This window comes from Amphibalanus amphitrite, unplaced genomic scaffold, assembly GCF_019059575.1.
Source record: "Amphibalanus amphitrite isolate SeventyFive unplaced genomic scaffold, NRLGWU_Aamphi_draft 001024F_arrow, whole genome shotgun sequence".
NCBI lineage: Eukaryota > Metazoa > Arthropoda > Thecostraca > Balanomorpha > Balanidae > Amphibalanus > Amphibalanus amphitrite.
This window is the reverse complement of record NW_024882518.1, coordinates 176,990-199,286: the sequence shown is the minus strand read 5'-3', so window position 1 is coordinate 199,286 and position 22,297 is coordinate 176,990. Positions and strand designations below refer to the sequence as shown.

General features: G+C 50.6%; 2 protein-coding genes across 2 annotated transcripts in view; both read right to left on the bottom strand.

The window, feature by feature from the left end:
- Positions 1–12,551, bottom strand: part of LOC122369302 (ATP-binding cassette sub-family G member 1-like) — a 42,843-nt gene extending 30,292 nt beyond the window's left edge. Inside the window, exons 1-3 of the mRNA XM_043343946.1 lie at positions 12,527–12,551; positions 7,091–7,315; positions 6,198–6,307 (exon numbers count right to left, since the gene is read on the bottom strand). Of these exons, the coding sequence (XP_043199881.1) occupies positions 6,198–6,307; positions 7,091–7,117 (137 nt within the window). The 5' untranslated portion in view covers positions 7,118–7,315; positions 12,527–12,551. The remainder of the gene's footprint in view (positions 1–6,197; positions 6,308–7,090; positions 7,316–12,526) is intronic.
- Positions 12,552–16,717: 4,166 nt separating this feature from the next.
- Positions 16,718–21,646, bottom strand: LOC122369305. The gene is made up of 2 exons (XM_043343951.1): positions 18,420–21,646; positions 16,718–17,868 (listed from the first exon to the last, which is right to left on the bottom strand). The coding sequence occupies exon 1, from the start codon at positions 21,597–21,599 to the stop codon at positions 18,831–18,833; it is 2,769 nt and encodes a 922-aa protein (XP_043199886.1). The 5' UTR covers positions 21,600–21,646; the 3' UTR covers positions 16,718–17,868; positions 18,420–18,830.
- Positions 21,647–22,297: the final 651 nt, after the last annotated feature.

The following is a 22,297-nucleotide window of genomic DNA, read 5'->3' as shown; positions in this document are numbered from 1 at the left end:
CGAGACCAAAGTTCGCCAGATGAGCCACCACTCGCTCTGCGCTAACAATGTCCTCGTTCACCAGCAGATCGTCCACGTACGGAAGCACTGCCCGGTTTACGTCCGCGTCACGTTCCAGAACCGTCCGAATCACCGCCTTCATGACGAGCGGAGCCACGCACAATCCATAACCGAGCCGTGTCAAACAATGTCTCTGGTTTTCGATCATCACCGTCTGAAACGGCCACAGCTGGCGGTCAACCTGAATCTGCAAATACGCGTGACGTAGATCTACGACCGCAACGTTTTCGCCATGTCGTCGCCACTTCCTCAGTTGGTCCGCACAGACGTCTGCGTCAGCTGTGTGAGCTGTCAAGTAGTTGTTCAGTTCACGATAGTCAAGCACAGGTCTCACTTTCGATTTGTTCTTTTGTTGGACTGCCATTAAAGGCACCAGACCCTTTGGTGGGCCAAGCTCTGACTCGTTGTAGGGAATAAGCCAGCCCTGCTCCACCCAACGTTTGAGTTCATCGTCAAATTCACGGCGAGCGTCACACGGCACCCTGTACTGTGCGACAGTGTTCTGCAAGCACTCCGGCTCTGCTCCGTCAGTCCACTTCCATTTCATTCTCCACGCCTTAGATGTCGGATCAAAGTACACGGCATAATCTGGTGCATCCACAACTGGTGCCCGGTCCGGGTGCAGGTCGGTCGGTGTCGGTTCGGGTTGCGCCGCCGTCTCATTGCAGCCCGGATGCAGCGATGAGGCTGCTCCATCCGAGACGCCACTGGCAGCCGCTGCAACTGGAGCGGCCGGCACAGCTGAGTCCACTCCAAAGTTCACTTCACTGGATGCACTAACGAACACGCCCTGCAGAGCAGTCACACCGTTCATTCCCAGAATGAATGAAAAGTTCAAAGGCTTTCTAGCAGACACCAGCACTTCCAACTCAACTCGAGCACCAAACATGGTCTGCACTGACACGTAACCTCTGCCTTCGCATGCGTATCGTTCTCCACTCAGTGTCACAACGTTGATTCGCTCCGCAGACCAGCGGCGGCAAACGGAGGAGTGCGCGACGCTCACGGTGCATCCGGTATCCACGAGGGCTCGACACATCACTCCGTCCACCGACAGGCGCGTGGTCGGCAGAGCGCCACTCACTGGTGAGCCGGAGAGGAGGCTGGCGCTGAGGCCACCTCTCCGCCGCCGTTTTCCGGGCAGTTAGCTGCCACGTGGCCGGGTCGGCTGCACCGGAAGCAGAGCCTGCTTCCGCCCAAACCACCTCGACGTCCACGGCCACCTCGACCACGAAGACAATCGCGGGCCAAGTGGTTGGGCTGTCCGCACGCATAGCAAACGGTGGCTTCCTGACGGCGCGGACCGCGGTGGTCTGCCGCTGCAGCTACCCCCAGAACGCCATCTCGACAGAGGATAGCACGGGCCCGGTCCACCATCTCCGACAGAGACAGGGACTCCATGCGGGCGCCTGTCTGGAGAGCGTGCCGCACGGACTCGGGCAGTCCTGCCACAAATGCGCAGCTCAATCCCTCTTCGTTAATGCCTCCGAAGATCGACGACAGTCTTTGTAGGTCCGCCAGAAACACATCGACGGACTCGTCGACCCGCAGCTGGCGATCTCGGAACTCTTCGTAGGCTTTGAACTTGTCAACTGCAAACGCACGCTGCAAAGCCGCCTTCACTTCCCCTGCGTCCGCCTTGTCGGCTTCACTCAGTTGGCGATAAACAGCCGAGGCACCCCCTGTCAGTCTCAACGGCACCACCACGGCCAAGTCCACTGCCGGTTTTTGCAGGCCACACACCAGTTCCACCTTCTCATACCAACACGAAAAGTCACTAGTGCCATCATACTCCGGGATAAGTTTCAAGTCGAAGTTCGCCATGATTGCCGAAATAGCTTGTAGATTCTGTATTCCTCAGCGCGCACCCTCACACCGTCAGTCCATCTCGCTCACTGACTCACCGCCTGCCCGGACACAGCTTGGCCCCGGCGGCAGCGACCTGACACCGCCTGAGCGAAGTCCATCCGACTCGCATCGCGGAAAGCATCACTTAGCATCGAAAAGCATCACTGAAACTACAAAACAAAACATTGAAATTTGAAATTAAACTTAATACACTTACTGCATTCATAAAGCCTTCCATACCTACTCTGAAAACATGTTATCCCGTTTCCATTTGTTATTCTGACGTGCTGTGAGATCGGGCCATTTGGTCCTATTTTTATCCCAATCCTCCTTAACAATTCAGCTCTGTTTCAGTTCGACCCTATCAGTTAATTAGCCCATGCCGTGTCTATTCCGACGCCCCACGGTCAGCCGTCGGCACCTCCCGGCCCGAGCTCTGGTCCGTGAACTCACATCACGAACACTGGCCGTGAATACCACGAACGGCCGAGGGCCACGGTCAATATACCGACCCGCCGACACCGACCGTCGGCGTGACGGCCACGTGGCCAGACATCACGCCACGCCGCGTCACCGCCACGTCACGACGTCACAGGGCGTCACGTCCTGCCGACGTTACTCTGCAGGACGACCCCGAGACACCGCCGTCGCGGGGAGTCGAGAGGGCAGTCAGTGCAGCTGTCCTTGCTCCGTGACTCAGGTCCGGCAATCAGGCGCCTGCTGACCCGGGACCGCTACAGACGCCGGCTTCAGGCGTCACCGGACATGTGCGGTCGACTCAGCGGGATCGCCACATCCGAGTGCTGCTGTCCTGGTGGGAGCTCCGCCCCACGCGGCGGGCGCAGTGGCTGCCCGGTCCAAGTCGCCCCCCGCGCCACCCACACCGCCTCAGGGCGCTCAATGAACGAGGTCACGTGGTCAGCCGACTGACCGCCGCGCCGCCGGCGCTGCGGCCGTGGGGTCAGCGGGGACGGGTCCGGAGAGACTAGGGAGTCTCGTGGTTTCAGTGAGTCCCCAATACCGAACCGTCGTCGGTCTGTGAAGATGGAGTACATCTGGTGGTGTCCCACGGTCTATTGGTTGCAGGCTAATCCTTTATATATATGTCCTCGGGGTCGGTCGGTTGCAGACCAATATTTTGTCCTCAGACTAAGAGACGGCCAGAACTATCAGGCGATTCCAAACGATCAGATATTGACTGGGTAATGTATGTAATGCTCCTTGCCCGCGAATCGACCCCAACTGTTTTATTAATACGAGGCAAAGGCCAACTGCCGAGCCCTGCACCTCACTCCGGACCCGAGCTAAGCACCGAAGAGGCTGAACTTGGACCCTCAACACTGCATACCGCACCTACCCCATGCTCATTTGATCCGGGCCAATGTGCACGTCTGACCCTAGGTTCCAGCCTGATCACGGGCTTAGTTCATGTCTCAGTTTCCGCGCGTGATACACGGTGAGGATCGGGTTCGACACGACCTCAGACCGGTGAAGCATCGCTCTTCTCGGGTTCGGCATAGACTCAGTCCATGTACCGCTGATTGGTTCGGCTCAGGTTCTGCATAGTCTCAGCGAGGTTCTGCATAGCCTCAGCGCTTTGTATCGTTGATTTGGTACGACCTCAGCACCGTTCAGTGGTGTATTACAGCAGATACACGGGAGTGGGCGAGGCCTGCAGATGACACCGCCCGCTCGTGCTGCGGAGAGCTGCCGCCAGGTCGATCCCGTCGACCGGTGCCGACGTCGACGGGGGAGGGGGGGGGGGTCACGCGCTGCTGGGTATACAGTCGGAGGCCCGGCCCGGCGGGTGGCAGACACTGCCAGAGTTGTCAGAAACATGTGGTGCGGGGAACGGCGACCGTGGTGGCCGGGGGACTTTATAAGGCTCTGGGCAGATACGGATGCTAGGAAGGTCGGAGCTGATGGAGTGCAGGCTGCAGGCTGCTGCAGAAAAATGAGGCTTGGCATGCTAGATGAAGTTCGAGCAATTTGTCCACAGTAGTTTCCATTGGATAAATGATCCGGCCGAATCATTACAACTGTGGAACATCCTGAACCCGACTTTTGATTTTGCCGGCAGTCCCAGCTGCCTTCTATCCCGCAGCCTGGTTGCTATGCACGACCAAATGTTTAGTAAGTTATTTAATTATTTGACAAATCAATGAAGGGTCTGCGTCTGAGAAGCGTTTCAAGATGGCCTCTGGTAGGGCACCTAACGGCAAATTGGTCGGGTCAGACGGCTTACTTCTTGCTTTTAGAGTGGTGCTTCAGCCAAGTTATGAAAGATTCTTTTCTTTAGCTTCAGCAAAAAAAAATCACTCTCACTGATCTAGATATTGAATAGAATCCCTCAACTCTTGTCTTATCAGTAAAAGTATGTCGCAACCGATCCCAATAAAAAAGCTCCTTTATTATCTATAGGTACCGAAGTCTCCGTAAGTTGTAAAAGGTTAGATCTATTAAAAGAAGCGAACACAATCAGCAATAATTCATCGGCATTACCCGTTCGGTGTTCGTAGTTCGTACCTTAGTCTAATATTTCATAGTTTAGCCCCTAGATGGCACTGCCATCGAACGCCTGCACGTATGCTGTGCCGCAATACCGCTCGGCCCAAATTGAGTCGAGTGCGAGGCGAAATAGAAGAATGGACAGAGTTTATGTATTGATAGACTTCATCCGGGTCTTTTGAGCAGTTCTGACTCGAAAACGAATGGTATTGCCTGTCTTGCCACAGTTAGAAGCATCCCTGGTGTGACTTTATCCACCTCTAACATGCGGTTGGTCCGGTCTATTACTTAGTTAGACCCATGCATTATTCATGGCGCAAAGTTCCAAAGGTCGCGAGCTTTTACCGTGTAGGAGGCGGTCAGCTATTTGTGAGTACACTACGTGCTAGCTAGCCAGATGGAATTGTGCCGCCCCATCTCAGTGACTGAAACTAAGCCCTAATTGATGACAGTACGACCGCGTTCCGTGCCTTATACGTGTCACTCGACCACCCTCTGTATCCGGGTCCAGGCTGGGCTGGGAGAATCGGAGGGTTGGACTCTGGCGGAGACAGCGTTTTAAATGGAGCTCATTCCGGGCTTCCGCGTATAAGCCTGATCATGTGGACATTCCAAGCCGGACGCGGCGGCGGCGGCGGCGCGCCCGCACTCGGCGCATGTTGGGTGTAGACCTTCATACACCTCCGGTTTTGAGCGGCTCAGACCGAGTTGGTGTGAGGCGAAAACTACCCTCCCCCCTCCGTTACATCACCGTCCGGTGTTACAAACAGGGAGTTTGGGGACACCAGTCGGGCCCGCTTCCGTCGAGGCGCCCGGGACACTGGCTGTTTGTGGTAAAGACTGCGTAACGTCGGTACATAAACATGCGCTACGGCTGTGACTTGCTTGATTTGGCAGGTTCTGCGAACCTATATTTCCTTACAGATGCCTGAAGCAAATAACGTCATATAAAAAAGGGTTTGACGCTGTGCTTGTAAAAATATATATGTCGTCACCAGTAAGTCAAAGTATCTGGCTTCTTTCTTTGCCTCTTTCCGCTTGCTCACAACCAAGAACGCCAAGGCTGTTATCATTTTCCTTCGACGAAGTGGTCTCTGATGTTTGTTTATACACACTGCGGTACCGGCCGTGTCTCGTTACTCCAGCCGGCTCTCGTCGCTACCGGGTATAGCAATGTCCCTGCAGTACATACCTGCCCAGGACGCCTGCACCCGGCCCTCTTAATCCTCTTGATCCTATCTGAAGCGCTGCACTCGTTCATGTTAATATGTTAACCAGCCGGGGCTGCCGGACAGGCCAGTACTACTGACTACCTCTGAGGATAGTCAGTCCCAAAGGCCAGGTGTTCAGGTGGACCGACAGACTGTCAGCCACTTATTCATACGCGATAGTGACCGCGAAATGCGAATGCATGCATACGCAGGTGGGGTGGCAGCTTGCATCGAGGGCAGATGGACGGACAGAGCCGGGGTGCATGGTGGCCTCTCTGACAACTGATCGGGGTTAGGGGACCTCTTTGACCCGACAGGGCCTGGTGAGTCTCCTCTGACAACTCATCCCAGCTGGGTCAGCTTCCTGACAATTGGACGGCTCAAATTCCCTTAGTAACTCACCCAGTGATAAGTGATCCCTCCACTTGACAACTAGCCCAGACTGAATGAGAGGGCAATCCGTGCTAACATCCAGGCCTCCCCAGCGTCTCATTCGGGTATGGTCATTGGTCATCTTTGACATTTGAATCAAGCAGGGCAGCTCCTCAGACTCCCCCTCAAGAAACTTACCCGGGCTGAGTGAGCTCCTCGGCACTGACTCCTTCGGTGAACCGAACAACCTGACTCGTCTTCTTTGGAGAGGTCACCATCTTGACCCGCAGGTCACGTTGGTGCTTTACCTGTCGGTCAAATAATAAAAACAGGTCAGATAAGATTGGACACTGCATGGCACAATGACTGAAAATGGACGGTGAAAACTAGCTTCTCAGCAAGGGTTTGCATCTCTATTCCGCTCAGCATCACAGCACGGATAGCTCTTGACTTACACAGAACCACGGTGTAACCAAACACCGGGCGTTACTAGAAGATCAGCTAACGTGCCGTGCCTAACGGGATACCGACACGCCCGACAAGTGTGCCTAACGTGGCCAAGGATGTCCAGGGAAAGTAAATAAGACGCGGCAGTGGGCTGGCCATGCAACGGCTCGACAGGGAATGGAGTTCGTAAGGCAAACAAAGACTATGAAGTGAACAGGAAATCGCCGTCAGGCAGGAGCCGGTTCGGTCGGCGCCAGGATTTAGCACGGCCCGTGACGGCGGACAATGGGCAGAGCAGCCATTAGCTGTGAAGGTGCTGCAGTTTATAGCGGGGTACGACCGGCCGCGCCGTGCTGGGGCGGACGGTAGGAGAGGAGGGACCGGACGGCAGCCGAGGGCAATGACCTCTATCAACGCTGAGCAGCCAGCTGTATATGTAGGTGCAGTGTGCGCTCCCGTCTGAGCTGTGTAAATACCGCAGCAGGTGGGAACGCACGGTTTACGGGATTCATGAAAAAAGGTAATCTGGTTCACCTAATGATGCATTGATCCGAACCCACCCAAGCAAAGCAGTCGCGGCCATGAAATGATGCGACGGCTGAGTGCTGTTTTAGGATCACTACGCTGGCTGGGCGTCGTCTTACCTTCTTTACACACTTGGTGCAATCCATGGTGGCGATGAGATCGACTCGGGCGGCGCCACAGGCCGACCTGGCGTCTGTGGTCGACGTGGCTATCGAGCTTCGATGTGGTATGTCTCAGCTCGCAGACAGGGCGTGTCTCACACCACAGACAGGGCGTGTCTCAGCCCGTGCCTCGGCCAGCAAACAGCGAGGCACTCCGCCGACAAACCACAGGTTCCTCAGTCACTCTGTGGGAAGGAAAATGGTTTCAGTCACAGCAGGGCCAGCACGGCTATTTCCTTACGCCACAGCGGCCACACCACGATCGCCGCGACACACGGTGGTGACGTCACTGTCCATGGTGTCGTGCGGCCATGAACACTGAGCCACGAAACCCAGTCAAGCCCTTCATCGCCTGTTTGTTTGTGTTTGTCTGTTTTTAGCTTACATTACGTCATTATCGCGTTACGTCACTATTGATGACGCCATCTCGATCGTCAGTCACCTTGAAACAGCCTTCATCGTTTCATGGTTCACCCTTCACTTTTTTCTCACGCATTTCACGCCTCGCTGAGCTCCAAGCTACGAGCAACCATCAACCGACCAGAAGTTTGACCATACATTGCCAGCTCACAACAGCGAGATGCCTCCGAGTCCAGCCAATACATTGCTAGCCCGGAACAGTGAGTGGGCTTCGGCAATACATTGCTAACCCGGAACAGTGAGTAGGCTTCGGCCATACATTGCTAGCCCGGAACAGTGAGTAGGCTTCGGCCATACATCGCTAGCCCGGAACAGTGAGATAGCTCCGGCCATACAGCGCTAGCCCGGAACAGCGAGGTTCCGGGCATACATTGCTAACCCGGAACAGCGTGAACAGAGAAGGCGCCAGTCCGGCGGGCAGCAGCATGGCGTCCTCCATCTCACTCACAAAAACGACACTGCGTGGTCGCTGACAAAACAGCCGCGGCCCAGGCACCTGAGCGCCGCGGGCGTGCCCTTGTGTGTGCCTCTGTTCGGCCCGGGGTTCGTCGACACAGTGCAGTGGAAGGCTGGTGGTGTAATGACTGTTTGTGGGACGTTCCGCGCCGCCAGAGGCCGGTCGTTCTTAGAAGGAGTCGTGCAGGAGAGTCGGGAGAGAGAGATGGAGGGAGGGGCAGAGAGAGAGAGAGAGAGAGAGAGAGAGAGAGAGAGAGAGAGAGAGAGAGAGAGAGAGAGAGAGAGAGAGAGAGAGAGAGACAGAGAGAGAGGGAAAGAGAGAGAGAGAGAGAGAGAGAGTGAGTAAGTAAGTAAGTGAGTGAGTGAGTGAGTGAGTGAGTGAGTGAGTGAGTGAGTGAGTGAGTGAGTGAGTGGGCGAGTTAGCGAGTGAGTGAGCGAATGAGTGAGTGAGTGAGTGAACGAGTGAGTGAGTGAGTGACCGTGACGTGACGTGACGAAAAGAGACGAAAAGAGACGAGACGAAACATTGACTTTGTGGCTTCTGCCCTAGTTGCCCTAACTAGTTACTGCTTTACTGACTACAACTACCGATAGCTGCCACCGACCACCGACATCGATCAGTATGCACCTATTGACTAGCGATCAGAAACAATTTTCCAGATAATATAGTAACCCTCATCCCCTAACCATAGTAACGCTGCTGATCGCGGTCAGTGACCGTGAGTAGCCTACCGGTAAATCGGCCGGCCCAGCCCGCGTGTCGTACCGCCGTCTCTCTTTGTTCCTGCACTCTAAGCGACAGCAGCGGCCTTGGGGACGCCTCAGGGATGCCTGGCCGGCACGGGCCGCTCTGCATAAAAGGCTGCGGAATAATACAGCCAACATGATGGGCAGCGGCTGACCCATGGGGCAACTCGTCTAGTGGCTACATGGATAGTTAGTCAGGACAGTGACTGGACAAGTGGACAGTCAATTGGCGACCATGCACCGAACACTGTGAGGAGACTATAGGGCGGGGACAGCAGCTTGGAGCCGACAGCTGCGCTGCTGCGTCCGTTGATGTCTGCACAGATACTGCGTAACGATACAATGGATACAAAATACGCTCTACTGAGCAAGAGTTTGCCTCTGAGCCCGACGCGCATCCAGCTGAGTACTTCTCACCGCCTCTCACCGCCGCCGGTACTGACATGTCACTGACATGTCACCAGTAGGTACTGACATGTGACTGACATGACATGTGCCGGTATTTCTCTGGGGACGGGCTAGCGCTCCTGACAAACCAACTCCGGACGAGTGGCAGTGAGCGATATATGGGGTAGCTGTCCGGGACACAGCCGACAGCCGTCTGTCAGGCCCAGCCGACACTGGAGCCCGGTGTCCCGTCTACCACAGCCGAGCACTGTGACAATTCCCTGTTGTAACACTATACCCCCCCCCCCCCCCTGTGACATTGTGACAACTCCTTGCCACGTATTGATCGCAAGACTCGGACCCATTCACACCCACTGTACCCTAACGTCCGGGTCGATCAACATTGCTACTGTCATCCACTGTCATCCAAGCCTGTCATCCAGTGGCAGTAGCCTGAGTTGTGCGAATTTCGTTCCGTTGTTTCCATCCTCAGGATAGTCAAATCCCTCTCCTGCACGCCTCAACCCCCAGTTATAGGCTGGACGGGCAACTTTATCCCATGAACACGGACACGTTTAAACGCCAAGAACACGTATAAGAAAGTGAAAAACTCGTTTCCTGACTTTTAGTGAATATCAAGTTCGTCATCTGTGAGTTTAGACGTCCTACCTCCGTCACTCTGCGCTGGTTGCCTTTGGTTGAATGTGCACATTGTGCATCGTACCGGCAAGTCATAACAGAGCTGATAAATTCCAGTGACGGTTCGACACTGCAGGCAGTAACGCCACTGTCACGCGTGACGGCGCACATCGTGACGCGGCCGGTGGAACGTGACGGCACGCTGTCACGCCGCGCTGCATTGCGACGGGAGCGGCAGTGACGGCTGATGGAAACAGGAAACGGCTGATGGGTATGCGGAGATTTATCATTAGCTATGTGATGTGATTTGATGTTACCCAGTGACGCAGCTGAGTTCTCCCCGGGGGTAGGTAGGTATTACCGTCACATCTCTGACGTCATCCCGTTACGGGTCACTGACGCAACATCAGGGCGGCACCTGGCCAGGCACACCGCCGCCGTCACCGACCCGGGCCGTCGCCAGGTGCAGTGACGTCACGCTGACGCCAGCGCCACCAGTCAGGTAACGTGACGCCGTCAGCACCGGCCGCGGTACAAAGCTCGTCGGCCGTCCACACAGCTGACAACGGGCGACGGCCGAACCAAACACACACACCCGGCACACACAGACATACAGACACGGCGGCCGGAACGGTACCCACCGGCTGGTGACTCAGACTTCCCCCTCCCCTGCCCTCCCCGGCCGAGGGCCGCACCAACCCGACAAAGCAGTCCCGGTCGCCACTGACAGCGAACCACCAACACCAGCCGCTTTTTACCGAGCCGCGCGGCTTTGCGCAACGCCGTACCATGAAGCAGGCTGAGCCATCTGGTGGACCAAGGCGATGACCAAACGCATGCAACTGGCCGACCAGTCATGGTACTGCCAGCAAGGACATTTCGTAATAGCATAGAGGTATGAATTTCTCTAGTAAATCTCACACCGTTCCGTGCTTCTATCCTCAGGATACTGAAATCCTTCTCCTCCACGCCGCAACCCCCCTCCGGGCTGGACAGGCAACTTTATCTCATGCGGGCTGCTCCCTTGGAGCGGCACCGCTGCTCCCGAGGGAGCGCGCCCCGTAGCCGGGTGCAGTGAGTGCCTTGGGGCTGGGTGGCCTGTCCTCTGGACGGGCTCAGCCCCGGCGACTCACTAGGGTGCCTGCCCAGACCAATGTCTCCCCCTAATTCCTATCATCCTTCCGGCTCTGCAATGGTCTTGTCGACCGAAAGGGCCTAACCCAACAAAACAAACAAACAAAAGTAAATCTAACTGTGATCTTGTTCCTCAGAAGAGTGCCCTCAGATAGGTACTGACCTAAGGTCAACGGTTTAGCCTCCAGATAACAAAAACTTCTCAAATTGAAAAACCTTCTTTTTCTACATTTGCCTTTGACACCGATCTTGTATTACGTTTATTTTACAAGCATCGTGTTTCTCTCGTCGAGGTGCGTTAAATAAACTACAATTTGACCTCAAAGTAAATCTGAAAATTTGACCTGAGGGCAAGGATATGACCTGGCCGGAAAAGGTCACGTTGAATAGCAGTCGATCGGCATTGCAAATCTGAACACAATTAAGGTGTTTTTGTCTCCATCGAAATTCGAAAGTTACCGTCGAAAAACTGCTATCCAAAATCCATGACCGCCGAGATGAGTCATGGGTGCAATTTTCCGGCTCAATATACATTACTACCCTGTTACACGACGTTTTAGAGCGTTAGCTCCCACAAAAAAGTCGCAGTTCAATGTCTCCCATTTTCTTATAATAGCAAGGTCGCGAACTTGACCTGACAGATCACCGCTACAAAAAAAGAGATATCTATGCGTTTTATAGGTACATTCTGTCACAACAATCTTTGAACGTCTCAAAGCAACGGTTCAAAGTAGTCAGCGCAGCTGTGACGAGCATGAAAACTTTTTGAGGTTATGTCACTTTTTGACATGATCTGGTGACCTGACCTAGGTCCGAAATTTTACATGTGCAGAAAAGATGCATCAAAAGGTGTACTGTATCTGCCAAAAACCTCATGAGGTGTTCAAACACCTCGTGAGGTCCGAGCCGAAGCTGGTTAGAAATTCACAAAAAAAAAACATTTAAGATGAACTCGCATCGCACAATAGTGACCATTACCAATGACCATTGCAATGCCAGGCACTCCACTGTTAATTCAACATGTAGAGCAGCCTTTGTCCATAGCCGTCATCCGCATGGTATGCGAGGAATATTGCGATACCTATCTTTTAATCGGTTGATCCGAACGACTGTCATAAGTTTCCAATGACTGGAAACCAGTCGGTCACAAAAGAAAAACTAGGGTTTCTGTATTTTCCGGGACAACGAGCACTCCTTTTTTCCCCAACTGCAGTATATACGACGATGGCCTTATAATTCGTCCAAGCCCTTAGCTTAGGCCTAAAGGTACACCCAATTCAAATTCACGAACCGCACCAAATTCCGAAATATATGTTGCAACAAGTTGCGAATGACATTTCTGTGAAACAGTTCACCCATCGCGCAGCTCGGCTTCCGGCAATGGAGGGGTTTCCCCGGGAAGTAGGCAGCTTCATCCCCGGGCGGCAATGCATAAACACAACGATCGAAGGTCGGTGATGACGTCACCCGGCCCCGATTCTGCTCAGGCTCCGCTACCTCTTTGAGAGCAGCCGTTGTGGGATTTACCTAAATGAAAACACACTCCTATCCGATGCCTGCCAATCCCAAGCCGAGAAGACCCGTTCGGATCACTCCGTCTCCCCCACCTACCTGTGCGGGACCCGCGGGTCGGCCGGAGCGGTGCTGCCGTCTGCTGCGAGCTCCACCAGCTGACTGAGGGTGGCCAGCTGGCGACGGTCGCTCGGTGCGCCTGCACCGGGCCACGATCAATAGGCGCCGCCCCCGGGTACAGCTGCACTCACGAAGCTCGGTGCAGCCGCACTGGAGGTGCAAACCCGAGCGCCGCGCGCGGACAAAGGGGAGCAAACTGCAGAGCCGCTGACAGCCACGCCGGCGTGACCTGACGACTGACGGAGCTGGCCGAGCATGCACGACGGCTATGCGCAAGGCGTCGGAGTTCGTGGGTCGTCTGGGTTTATTCAGGGTTCCATGAGCTCCACGGGGATGAATAAGGAGACCAGCAGAGACACAAAGTGGTATGATGTGACTACGAGCCGGTGGCGCTGATGACACATGCCACAATAGTGACGTGCTCGAGGCCAACATATTCAGCGGATGCAGCTTAGGCGGCCCATATGTTGGTAAGGGGGCTTTTTAACCCGGCAGGCGGTGGGCCTCCCGGCTACCTTCCGCGCGGCGGGGGGGGGGTTGCCCCCCCCCCGTATCTCCGAAACTATTGGACGGATCCGGAAAATTCAAACGACGTTCGATAGCCCTGCCAAAATTATGTTAATGAAACCAAATTTCATTGACCTCGGGGTCACCGATGACGTCACAGGTCAGGTCAAAGATAAAATGTTTCACCGTTCACGGGTCTTCTAGGGAATGCGCTATACTCGTAACACCGAGTAAAACGCATTTTGTCTAAAATCAGCGATAGGGCGTCAGTTGCCTAGTACATATGTTGCTATTAGAGGTCACTGATCAGTGATCATGCCAGGTCAGGTCACAGGTCAGGTCACCAAGGGTCACCAAATGAACACAACTTTACTAAGGCTGTGCGATGCATGTTTTATGGCCAATTTTTCATTTCAACTAAACGGTGTTGGTAAGAAGACCATCAGGTACGGTTTAGGTCTCTTTCTGGTGGAGGTCAGGTCAAGGTCAGGTAAAAAAGGTCAAATTTCAAAGCTGATTATTTTGCATAAAATGGGTATTGATTCGATGCAGCTCGTCACGGGGAGTCTAATGGTGGTCTTTGTTTTGCGCTACGAGGGCTAGAATTGCTAAAAATTGAGTTTGAAAATTTGACGTCATCAATTTTGAACAGTTTTTCCGCTATAACTTGGCCAAAAAAAGAGGTATTGATCTCAAATTTGGTATGTAGATAGAAGGCGGTAGGGACTATCACATATAGTCGGGTTTTTTTCGAAATTCAAAAAAGTTTTTGGATTTTTTGAAAATTATAATTAAAAAAAAATTATTTTTGGGGTCAAAATAAAAAAATAAATCCGAGATAGCAGTTTTGTAGCCCAGTTAATTCTAGACCTTTTATGTCTAAGCATTTTTATGTATCTCTAAAGCTGTAGGCCTGACAGCTCTTCCCGCGAAGCCTTTTTTTGGTCGAAAATGGCAGAAATGACGTCACTCCAACGTCATTAGCGGCCAACTATCATAGCCTTTGGAAAAAAATTTGGTCACAATGTGCAAAAGCTATTCACGGGAGGGTACTGAAAGTTTGGTGACGATCAGCGCAAAGGTTCTGGAGATATGTCGAAAAAACTAAAGGAGGGCAAAGAAATATCCCCCCCCCCGCCTGGAAGGTTAAGTTATTCCCCTGAAGTCATAGTTTTACATCAACATGTACTGCGGCAGTGCAATGTATGTGTGCATTACCTCCTGAAAGTTTCGGTTTCCAGTGTAAAGGCCTGGCTACACTATGCGTTTTCTGCGTGCGTTTTTGCAGGTTTGCGTGTTTTGCGTAATATCGTTCTAGGAAAAAAGTTATAAGCAATATAATTTTTACTTTGGTTATATACAAAAGCTAATATAACTCTTATGTAACTAAAATTTAAGGTGAAAAACATCACAAAAAACGTAATATCGTTCTAGAACGATATCGTTCTAGAACGATATCACGCAAAACACGCAAACACGCAAAAAACGCACGAAGAAAACGCATAGTGTAGCCAGGCCTTAAGATTCCCTGGCACTGATAACGTTATAAAGTTGCGGCAATCTTTATAGTGCAGAGGCTAAGCTATGATGTCTTATAAAAGTAGGCCTGACCTCAACATGTGATTTGTGTCAAAAGATCCATCTTGCATAAAGGATTTGGCAAAGCAATTTACAGAATTTTACCGTTGATGCGTTTTGAGCAGTCAAAAAGAAAATCTTTAAAATTTGTTGGCAATTGGCATCGACTTCCCTAATAGTTACTTTCTGGCCAGGGGACAGGGAAGGCTTAGGTTTCACGACGGCTATAGGGGAAGGAGGGTGAATTGCGCCACCTTAAGGAAAAACGCTAATTGTAAGAAAACCGCTGGAGATATAAGCATGCACTGGTAACCATCTCAAAGAGGAGCTCATTGGCTACGATTTAAGAGCCTCCCGATCAATAAATAATGTTTTGTTTGCTTCTGACAGCTGCTTTTTCAGAAACATGCAAAAGGGCGCATTTGCCAACAACTGCTGTAAATTGCGCCAGGGGGATGGCGCAATTAGAACCCAATTGCGCCCTATACTTTAACATGGCTAAGTGAATGAGACGGAATACATACACCCCGGCAGTCTAATGTCATTGCGGCTTACTTAAACATTTATTATGTTATTCAGGCTGGGTAAATAATGAATGTAGATATACATCGCGATGTTTTTTGCCCACGTAGATAACTTTACATGTGTCTGTACGCTTGTAAAAGTGCAACGAAAACGTTTACTGTAACCGACTAGATATATGTGAACGTATGCGCCTATCCAGTTAAATTTTCACTCGTTGCTCTCAAAATTAATAATTCTTATCGTTTTGAATTTTTATATGGCATCAGTTTTTACTTTTTATCATAGCTGTCACTTCTCACGCCTGAGTCCATGTAGAAAATGTCGTATTTTGTCAATTACACCACAAGTCGTAGCCCAAATGGCAGCTGCATTATAAGTTTGACGATAGAAATAATTTGCGGACTGACGACAGCGAGCTGCTCCCTTGCCTGACATTAAACTCCTTCTTAATTGCAATCAGTTAATTAATGATGCATTCATACTGTCGTGATACAATGGCTACACCATTATTCTATTTGCGCCCCCCTGGCGCAATTGCCATGGGCGCAATTAAAATTGAGGTACTTTTTAATAAAAGCATAGAAGTTATCATAAAGATGTTGCAGGAAGTTTACGGTTTCAGTGAAATACAATGAAAAAAGGGCTTTTCTATCTAAATATCACTCTAAAAATCACTCAAATATCGCAAATTTTTATAGCCAACGGTTCAAAATACTGCAAAAAAGTTAAGAAAACGCCATAACATCTTTGATGGCGTAATGAGCCTTGCTGATTGGCTTCATCGGAGTGTTTGAGCCATAAAATGAACAATCCAGTGGTGAAAATAATGTTTTCGAACACAAAATTCTACACATGCCATTAAATCCGTGGGAATGTTGGTGGGCGCAATTGGTTAGGAGGGCGCAATACACCCACTTTCCCCTATGGCTCACATTTGATTCACGTTTGGTGCAGATTCTCTGTAGATTTTGTCAAATCCGCATCATTTTGTTTTTAATGGTCGTCAGCTTGGGTTACACTGCTATTTACGGGTATATGCTTGGTTTTTAAATCATCAGGCATTGTTTTCGATTAAAAAAAAACTGGAACAACTTCATGATGTCAAGTGTTTATTGTAAAAGAAACTTGGTGCACCTTTGGTCAAGTTTGGTGCATTCGCCAAAAGACCCGTCGTGAAAACGGCTATTAGTGTGTTTGGCGGTGCCTTCTTCACACCAACCATTTGCAAAGCTGCACCCATGATACTCATTTTTTGGTTATTTGTTATCAAGTATTTGTTCATCTTACTTAGTCATCCATCTGGTTCATGCATATTTATCATTTTGTATCAGTTAGGCGGCTGCTAGGGGGCAGACAGGTACGTTATCGTCTCCTCTCCGCGTCCGCTTCTTGATGACGTGAACCGTTCTAAACAGCCCCGGCTCCACATGGCTTGAGCTCATACCATGTGATAACTAATTGGCACGCTGCCCGACGAGTTATAATTCCAGATAACGCGTTAGTGAGCTAAGATCAAAAGATAGGCATTACAGTCGGAACCAAAATATGGAAAAGTCATCATAAAGTGCATATTTGATATATTGCAAGTGCAAACTACGACCAAAATGGCATGAATAAAACATTTTCGAGACGCAAGCACCATTGGTATGTAACATTGATTAACCCGTGCACCGACACAAACGCGAAAAAAACTACCACCGCCAAACTAAACTGCATATATGTAGGTAGTATAGGGTAGGTAAGGAAGGCGAAAGAAAAAGACGTCAAACTACATAGCAGACAACAGGTGTAAGTCCCCGTCGCAAAAAAAAACTTCCAATCTCCTACTCCTCCTTCCTCGCCCTTTCTTCATGGTCTTCTTCTTTTTCTAGTCTTCTTCCCTTTCCCATCTCCTCCTTTCACTGCTCCTCCCTCCTTTCTCTTCCTCTTCTCCATATATCATCGTCGCTAGATCGCATGTCATTTTTTTGTCCTATGCAACATTAGGGGCTTCCTTTATAGATATGTAATGACAACGTTACCCAGAAGTGCAGTTTTTACATTAATGGTAAAAAGAAATAGATTCAAGATGTGGCTATTCTGTGAGCAGCCAAACTGATTACGTTAAATGACAAATGTAAAAGAAGATGAGTAAAAAAAGTATTAGACGAAATTGGGCTACACAATTTTTTGCCATCCAACTTTCAGTCAAGATATCTACAGATATAGATATATGTTAAAGACATTAATATCCCATAAGGACACCAAAGAAGAGTCATTATTTCGGAAGCGTTATCCCAAGTCCAACTAAGCACAGCAGGTCCGCGTATGACAAAGGGTAAGATAGATGAAATCGCAGCGGTAAACATACCACTTGCCATCGGCGGCAGAAACATACGCGCAGTTATCGCAGTTATACGGCTCGCATCCGCTAAGGTTTGGCTGATCTTCATGCCAGTTGGTGTAGGCTGGAGCAGAGCCGTCAGAGGTGACGAAGGAGTCCAGCGTCGTGGTGCCCCGGAGTCCGATCCAGGCACCCAGGGAGCTGGACGTCACACATTCAGCGCACTGGTTCTCGGCAGCGGAGGTGGGGAGAGCCACCTCGGCACCCAGGCCGGCACAGAGCGACACTGCATCGGCATAGGAGATGAGAGAGGAGTTCTCGTAGCGCCAGCAGCTGCCGCCGCAGAGGGTGAACCCCTCCGGACAAACGCACGTGTCAGCGTCGTTATCTGAAAAGGAACAGGGGTACGCATGAGCTATAACTTTGTGTGTGTGTGGGGTGTGTGTGTGTGGGGGGGGGGTGTGAGTGTGTGTGTGTGTGTGTGTGTGTGTGTAGTCCGTCTGTTATATGGCCTTGGTCCGTCTGTGAAGGCCTTAGCGAAGATGCAAGAGACGAGCATTGATAATAAAAAAACAATTTAAGATAAGTAAACTTTGTAACGGACTATACATAGTAGCCTTATAGGAGATAAGAGGGATTTTCTTGAAAACGGGTACCTTTAGGTCTGTATTAGTATGTACATGTATTACCTGTGCCTGTATTAGTTCCCGTATTAGTAAAGTAATCTTGCCCGTAGGTACAACCACCGGTAGATAAACGGCGCATAACTTTGATTTTGAATGAAAGCTTGAATATAACCGGCTTATGTCTGTCACCAGAGGACAAACACATTCTAACCGAATGTTGTGGAGTATGAACCAGCATCAACGCAAAACCATTACCTCTGCGTACTAGCGACACTTGACATTACGTTTGTGACCCACATTCATAGGTACTCACCATTACATTCCTTGGTGTAGAATCTTCTGGGTCGATTCGGTCTTTAAAACGCACTGATTTCTAGTCTTCCTGTATATTCCTTGATATTGCACCAAACCAATCAAATCAAAGGTAACATTACGACAATTTTATCAAAGTGTGAGACAATACAGTTTCAAGTGATTTTAAGAGAATGACCTTTCCCACAACTGAAGATTCTATGTAAACAATTTAAATTACTCAAACAAAACTAAACAAAACAAAGTGTGTCAACAAATTGACACAAAAGTATTAAATTAGTCGCTGCTCAAACCGAAAAGTCACATGCTTTGTTTTGAGAACGACCCTCCCTGATTATGGTCGCGCCACTACACTCCCCCCAGTGGGACGACAGGTCCACTTCAACAATGGCCAAGCGACCACGACCACGTTTCATCTGTGCCGTGATGATTCCAAAAGGCAGAGCTTATGCACAGGACGTTTGTATGTTCCGCTCGCGGTTTTCACATCAGCCGAACGTATCTTCCCATCGGAGCTTAAATGAACCGCTGTAACCTTTGCAAGGGGCCAATGTCCTCTCGGAGTGTTTTCATCGACAATCAAGACAACGTCATCGACCTTCATGTTGTCAGTTTCATTCAGCCATTTCTGCCGGGCAAGAAGAGTTGGCAGATATTCCTTTCGCCATCGCTTCCAGAAGTGCTGAGCGAGCGCTTGGGAATGACGCCAGCGTCGCCTGCTCAACAGGTCATGCTCTCCAAAGACGCCCGGCGGGAGCCCTGCGCCTTTGTCTGAGCTATATCCCAGCAAAAGATGGTTAGGTGTTAATGCCTCAGGATCTCGCTCGTCAGTGCTGACGTATGTTAACGGCCTGCCGTTAAGCATGTATTCTACTTCCACAAGAGCAGTATAAAGAACATCGTCAGTAACAAATTGATTTCCGAGCACAGCCCTGAGCGCCCTCTTGACGGATGCTATCAGCCGTTCCCACACTCCACCCATGTGAGGGGCAGCCGGAGGGTTCCAATGCCATTCAATTTGACTTTGGCTAAGCTGGTCAGTAATTTGAGCTTGATTCCAGCGTTCGATGTTTTCACGAAGTTCTCTTTCACCGCCGACAAAGTTGGTTCCTCGGTCAGAGTAGATAATTTTCGGTTTTCCCCGCCGCGCTATGAAACGGCGTAACGCCATTAGAAAGGCGTCTGTATCCATAGCGCAAGCCACCTCTAAGTGCAGCGCGCGCGTAGCCAAACAAGTAATAAGCAGAACGAATCGTTTTTCTGTTCTACGAAACTTGCGGACTTGAAGTGGTCCAAAAAAATCTATTCCTATAGCACTGAAGGGGCGGCTCTGGTCGAAGCGCACTTCCGGAAGGCTGGCCATCAGTGGAGCTCTCGGACAAGCTCGTCTGTTGCGGCAGAAAATGCACTGGTTGATAAGCTTTCTAACTGTTCCCCTGGCCTTTGCCATCCAATATTTCATCCTGAACTCATTCAGAGTGTGATTCAAGCCCGAATGAAAAAGCTTCTCGTGAATATCACGCACGATAAGCCGGGTTATATCGCTACCCGGTGACAAAATGACCGGGTGTTGGGACATGTAGGCTATTGGGGCGTTACAGAGGCGACCGCCAACGCGCCGGACGCCGTGCTGGTCGATGAACGGTGACATATGTTTCGGGCTGTTCTGACCCTCGGCCTGGTCTTCCCGCAGGATGAAAGCTTCTGCGCTCTCAATTTCTGCACTCGACAGGGAGCCCCAGGTACTTCGCAGGCCTGCCCTTACCCTAGCTTGGATATTCCCAACGAATCGAAATATCCACGCCATAGTTCTTCTATACTTCAGCCAAGAGGAGAATCTCTGCGAGTCCAATAGCCTGAGACGAACATGCTCAGAAATAGCTGCTATCAGTATCGGCGATTTCTTCACCTCCATATCCTCTGGATCCAAAACAGGACTGCCTTCAGGTTGATCTGGCCAGTCATCCTGATTCTGCTCCAAAAAACTAGGACCTTGCCACCATAAACGCGAATCTCTGAGCTTGATCAGGGTTGTGCCACGTGAAGCAATATCTGCAGGATTGTTTTTGCCCGATATATGACGCCAGTCTTCCCATCTTGAAAGGTGCTGAATCTCGGAAATCCTATTTGCTACAAAAGTATGGAAGCGACGGCTTTCGTTGCGGATATAATTGATCACCACTTTGCTGTCACTCCAGAAAACCGTTTGGTCAAATTTGTAAGTTATCTGCCGCTTGATAGTGTCTGCTAACCGAGCGCCCAAGACAGCAGCCTGCAACTCCAATCTGACAATCGTCAGCTGCTTGAGTGGCGCCAGTCTCGTACGCGCCATGATAAATGAACTATAGGCACTTCCGCCATTTACTACTGCACGAATGTAAGCAACGGCAGCGAAGGAATTTTCACTGGCATCGCAGAAAACGTGAAGCTCCCTTCGTGCTGTCTCATGACTTCCTGCTCCCTTAAAGTACCTTGGGGTTGCGATATCCGGCAAATGTGTAACCTGTTCAAACCAAAGCTGACACTCCTCCAACTCGGGGCTTCTTAGCTTCTGGTCCCAAGCGTACTTAAGAGTCCAAAGTCTTTGTATGAGGACCTTCGCCTTCAAAATAAATGGAGAAACCATACCCAATGGGTCAAACACTGACGCCATACCTTGTAACATTCCCCGCTTTGTAAGAGATGTCACACTCACTCGAGAGTAAATGCCAACGACGTCCTTGGCTGGAATCCAGGCGCAGCCAAGAGCGCGCTCCCGGAACGTATCTAAACTCCGTGAATCGGCGTCTGGGTGAAGGCGTTCGGAGACATCGATGCTTTCTAGAACTCGGGTGTCGTTGCTCATCCATTTAGTAAGACGAAATCCTCCGCGGGCCACCAGTTTTGTGACCTCCGAACGCATAATACACGCCGCAGAAATGCTGGACTCTGATTTTAGGAAGTCATCCATGTAAAAATTGTGTTGCACCGCTGAAACGGCAGCTTTTGACACTGCTGTCTCCTTACCATGGTCTTCCGCTGTTCTTTGCAGCACGTAACTGGCGATTGCAGGACTACATCTCATGCCAAAAATACTAACCTTCATTTGATATACATTTGGCTCTTGCGATAAATTCATATTCCGCCAAAGGAAGCTCATGGCAGGCTGATCGTCTTCGCGAACTCGGATTTGATGGAACATTTGTTCCACGTCGGCCACTAACGCAATCTTCTCCTGGCGAAATCTGAGAAGGACTCCGACAAGATTCTGTAGTAGGTCTGGACCCTTTAAAAGCTCGCTGTTTAAAGATTTACCTGAAAAAACTTGCAGCAGCGTCGAAAACAACCCGCAATTTGGGTTTGTTGGGAGTCATCACTGCATGATGCGGCAAATACCAACGTTTCGGGTTATTAGTCAGTAATTCATCCGGACGCACCCTTCTCGCGTGTCCCTTTTCAATGTAGCTATTTATTGTCTCTTGATATGAGCTTGCCTTATCGGGCTGACGAAGCAGACTTCTTTCGAGCGACTTCAGTCTGCTCAAGGCCATTTTCTTATTATCAGGCATGGTCACCGTTGGATTTCGCCACAAGAGTCCAACCACGTAGCGGTCTCCGCATTGTTTTGTATTTCTCTCCAGTAAATTCTGAGCTAAATCATCGTCCTTTGAACGGCTTTCATTTGTGGCATATTTCGAGCCGAAGGATTCGGTCGACCACCATTCTTTAACAAATTCTACGAGCTCAAACTCTGGGTCAGGGCGCTCAATATACATCACTTCTTTTACATACCCAGGAACAAATTCTGAGACGGAGCCAGTCAGTGTCCAACCGAACGCCGTTCTGATGGCTACCGGCTGACCCGCGCGACCAACTCTGACCTCCCGCTGCAATAAGGCT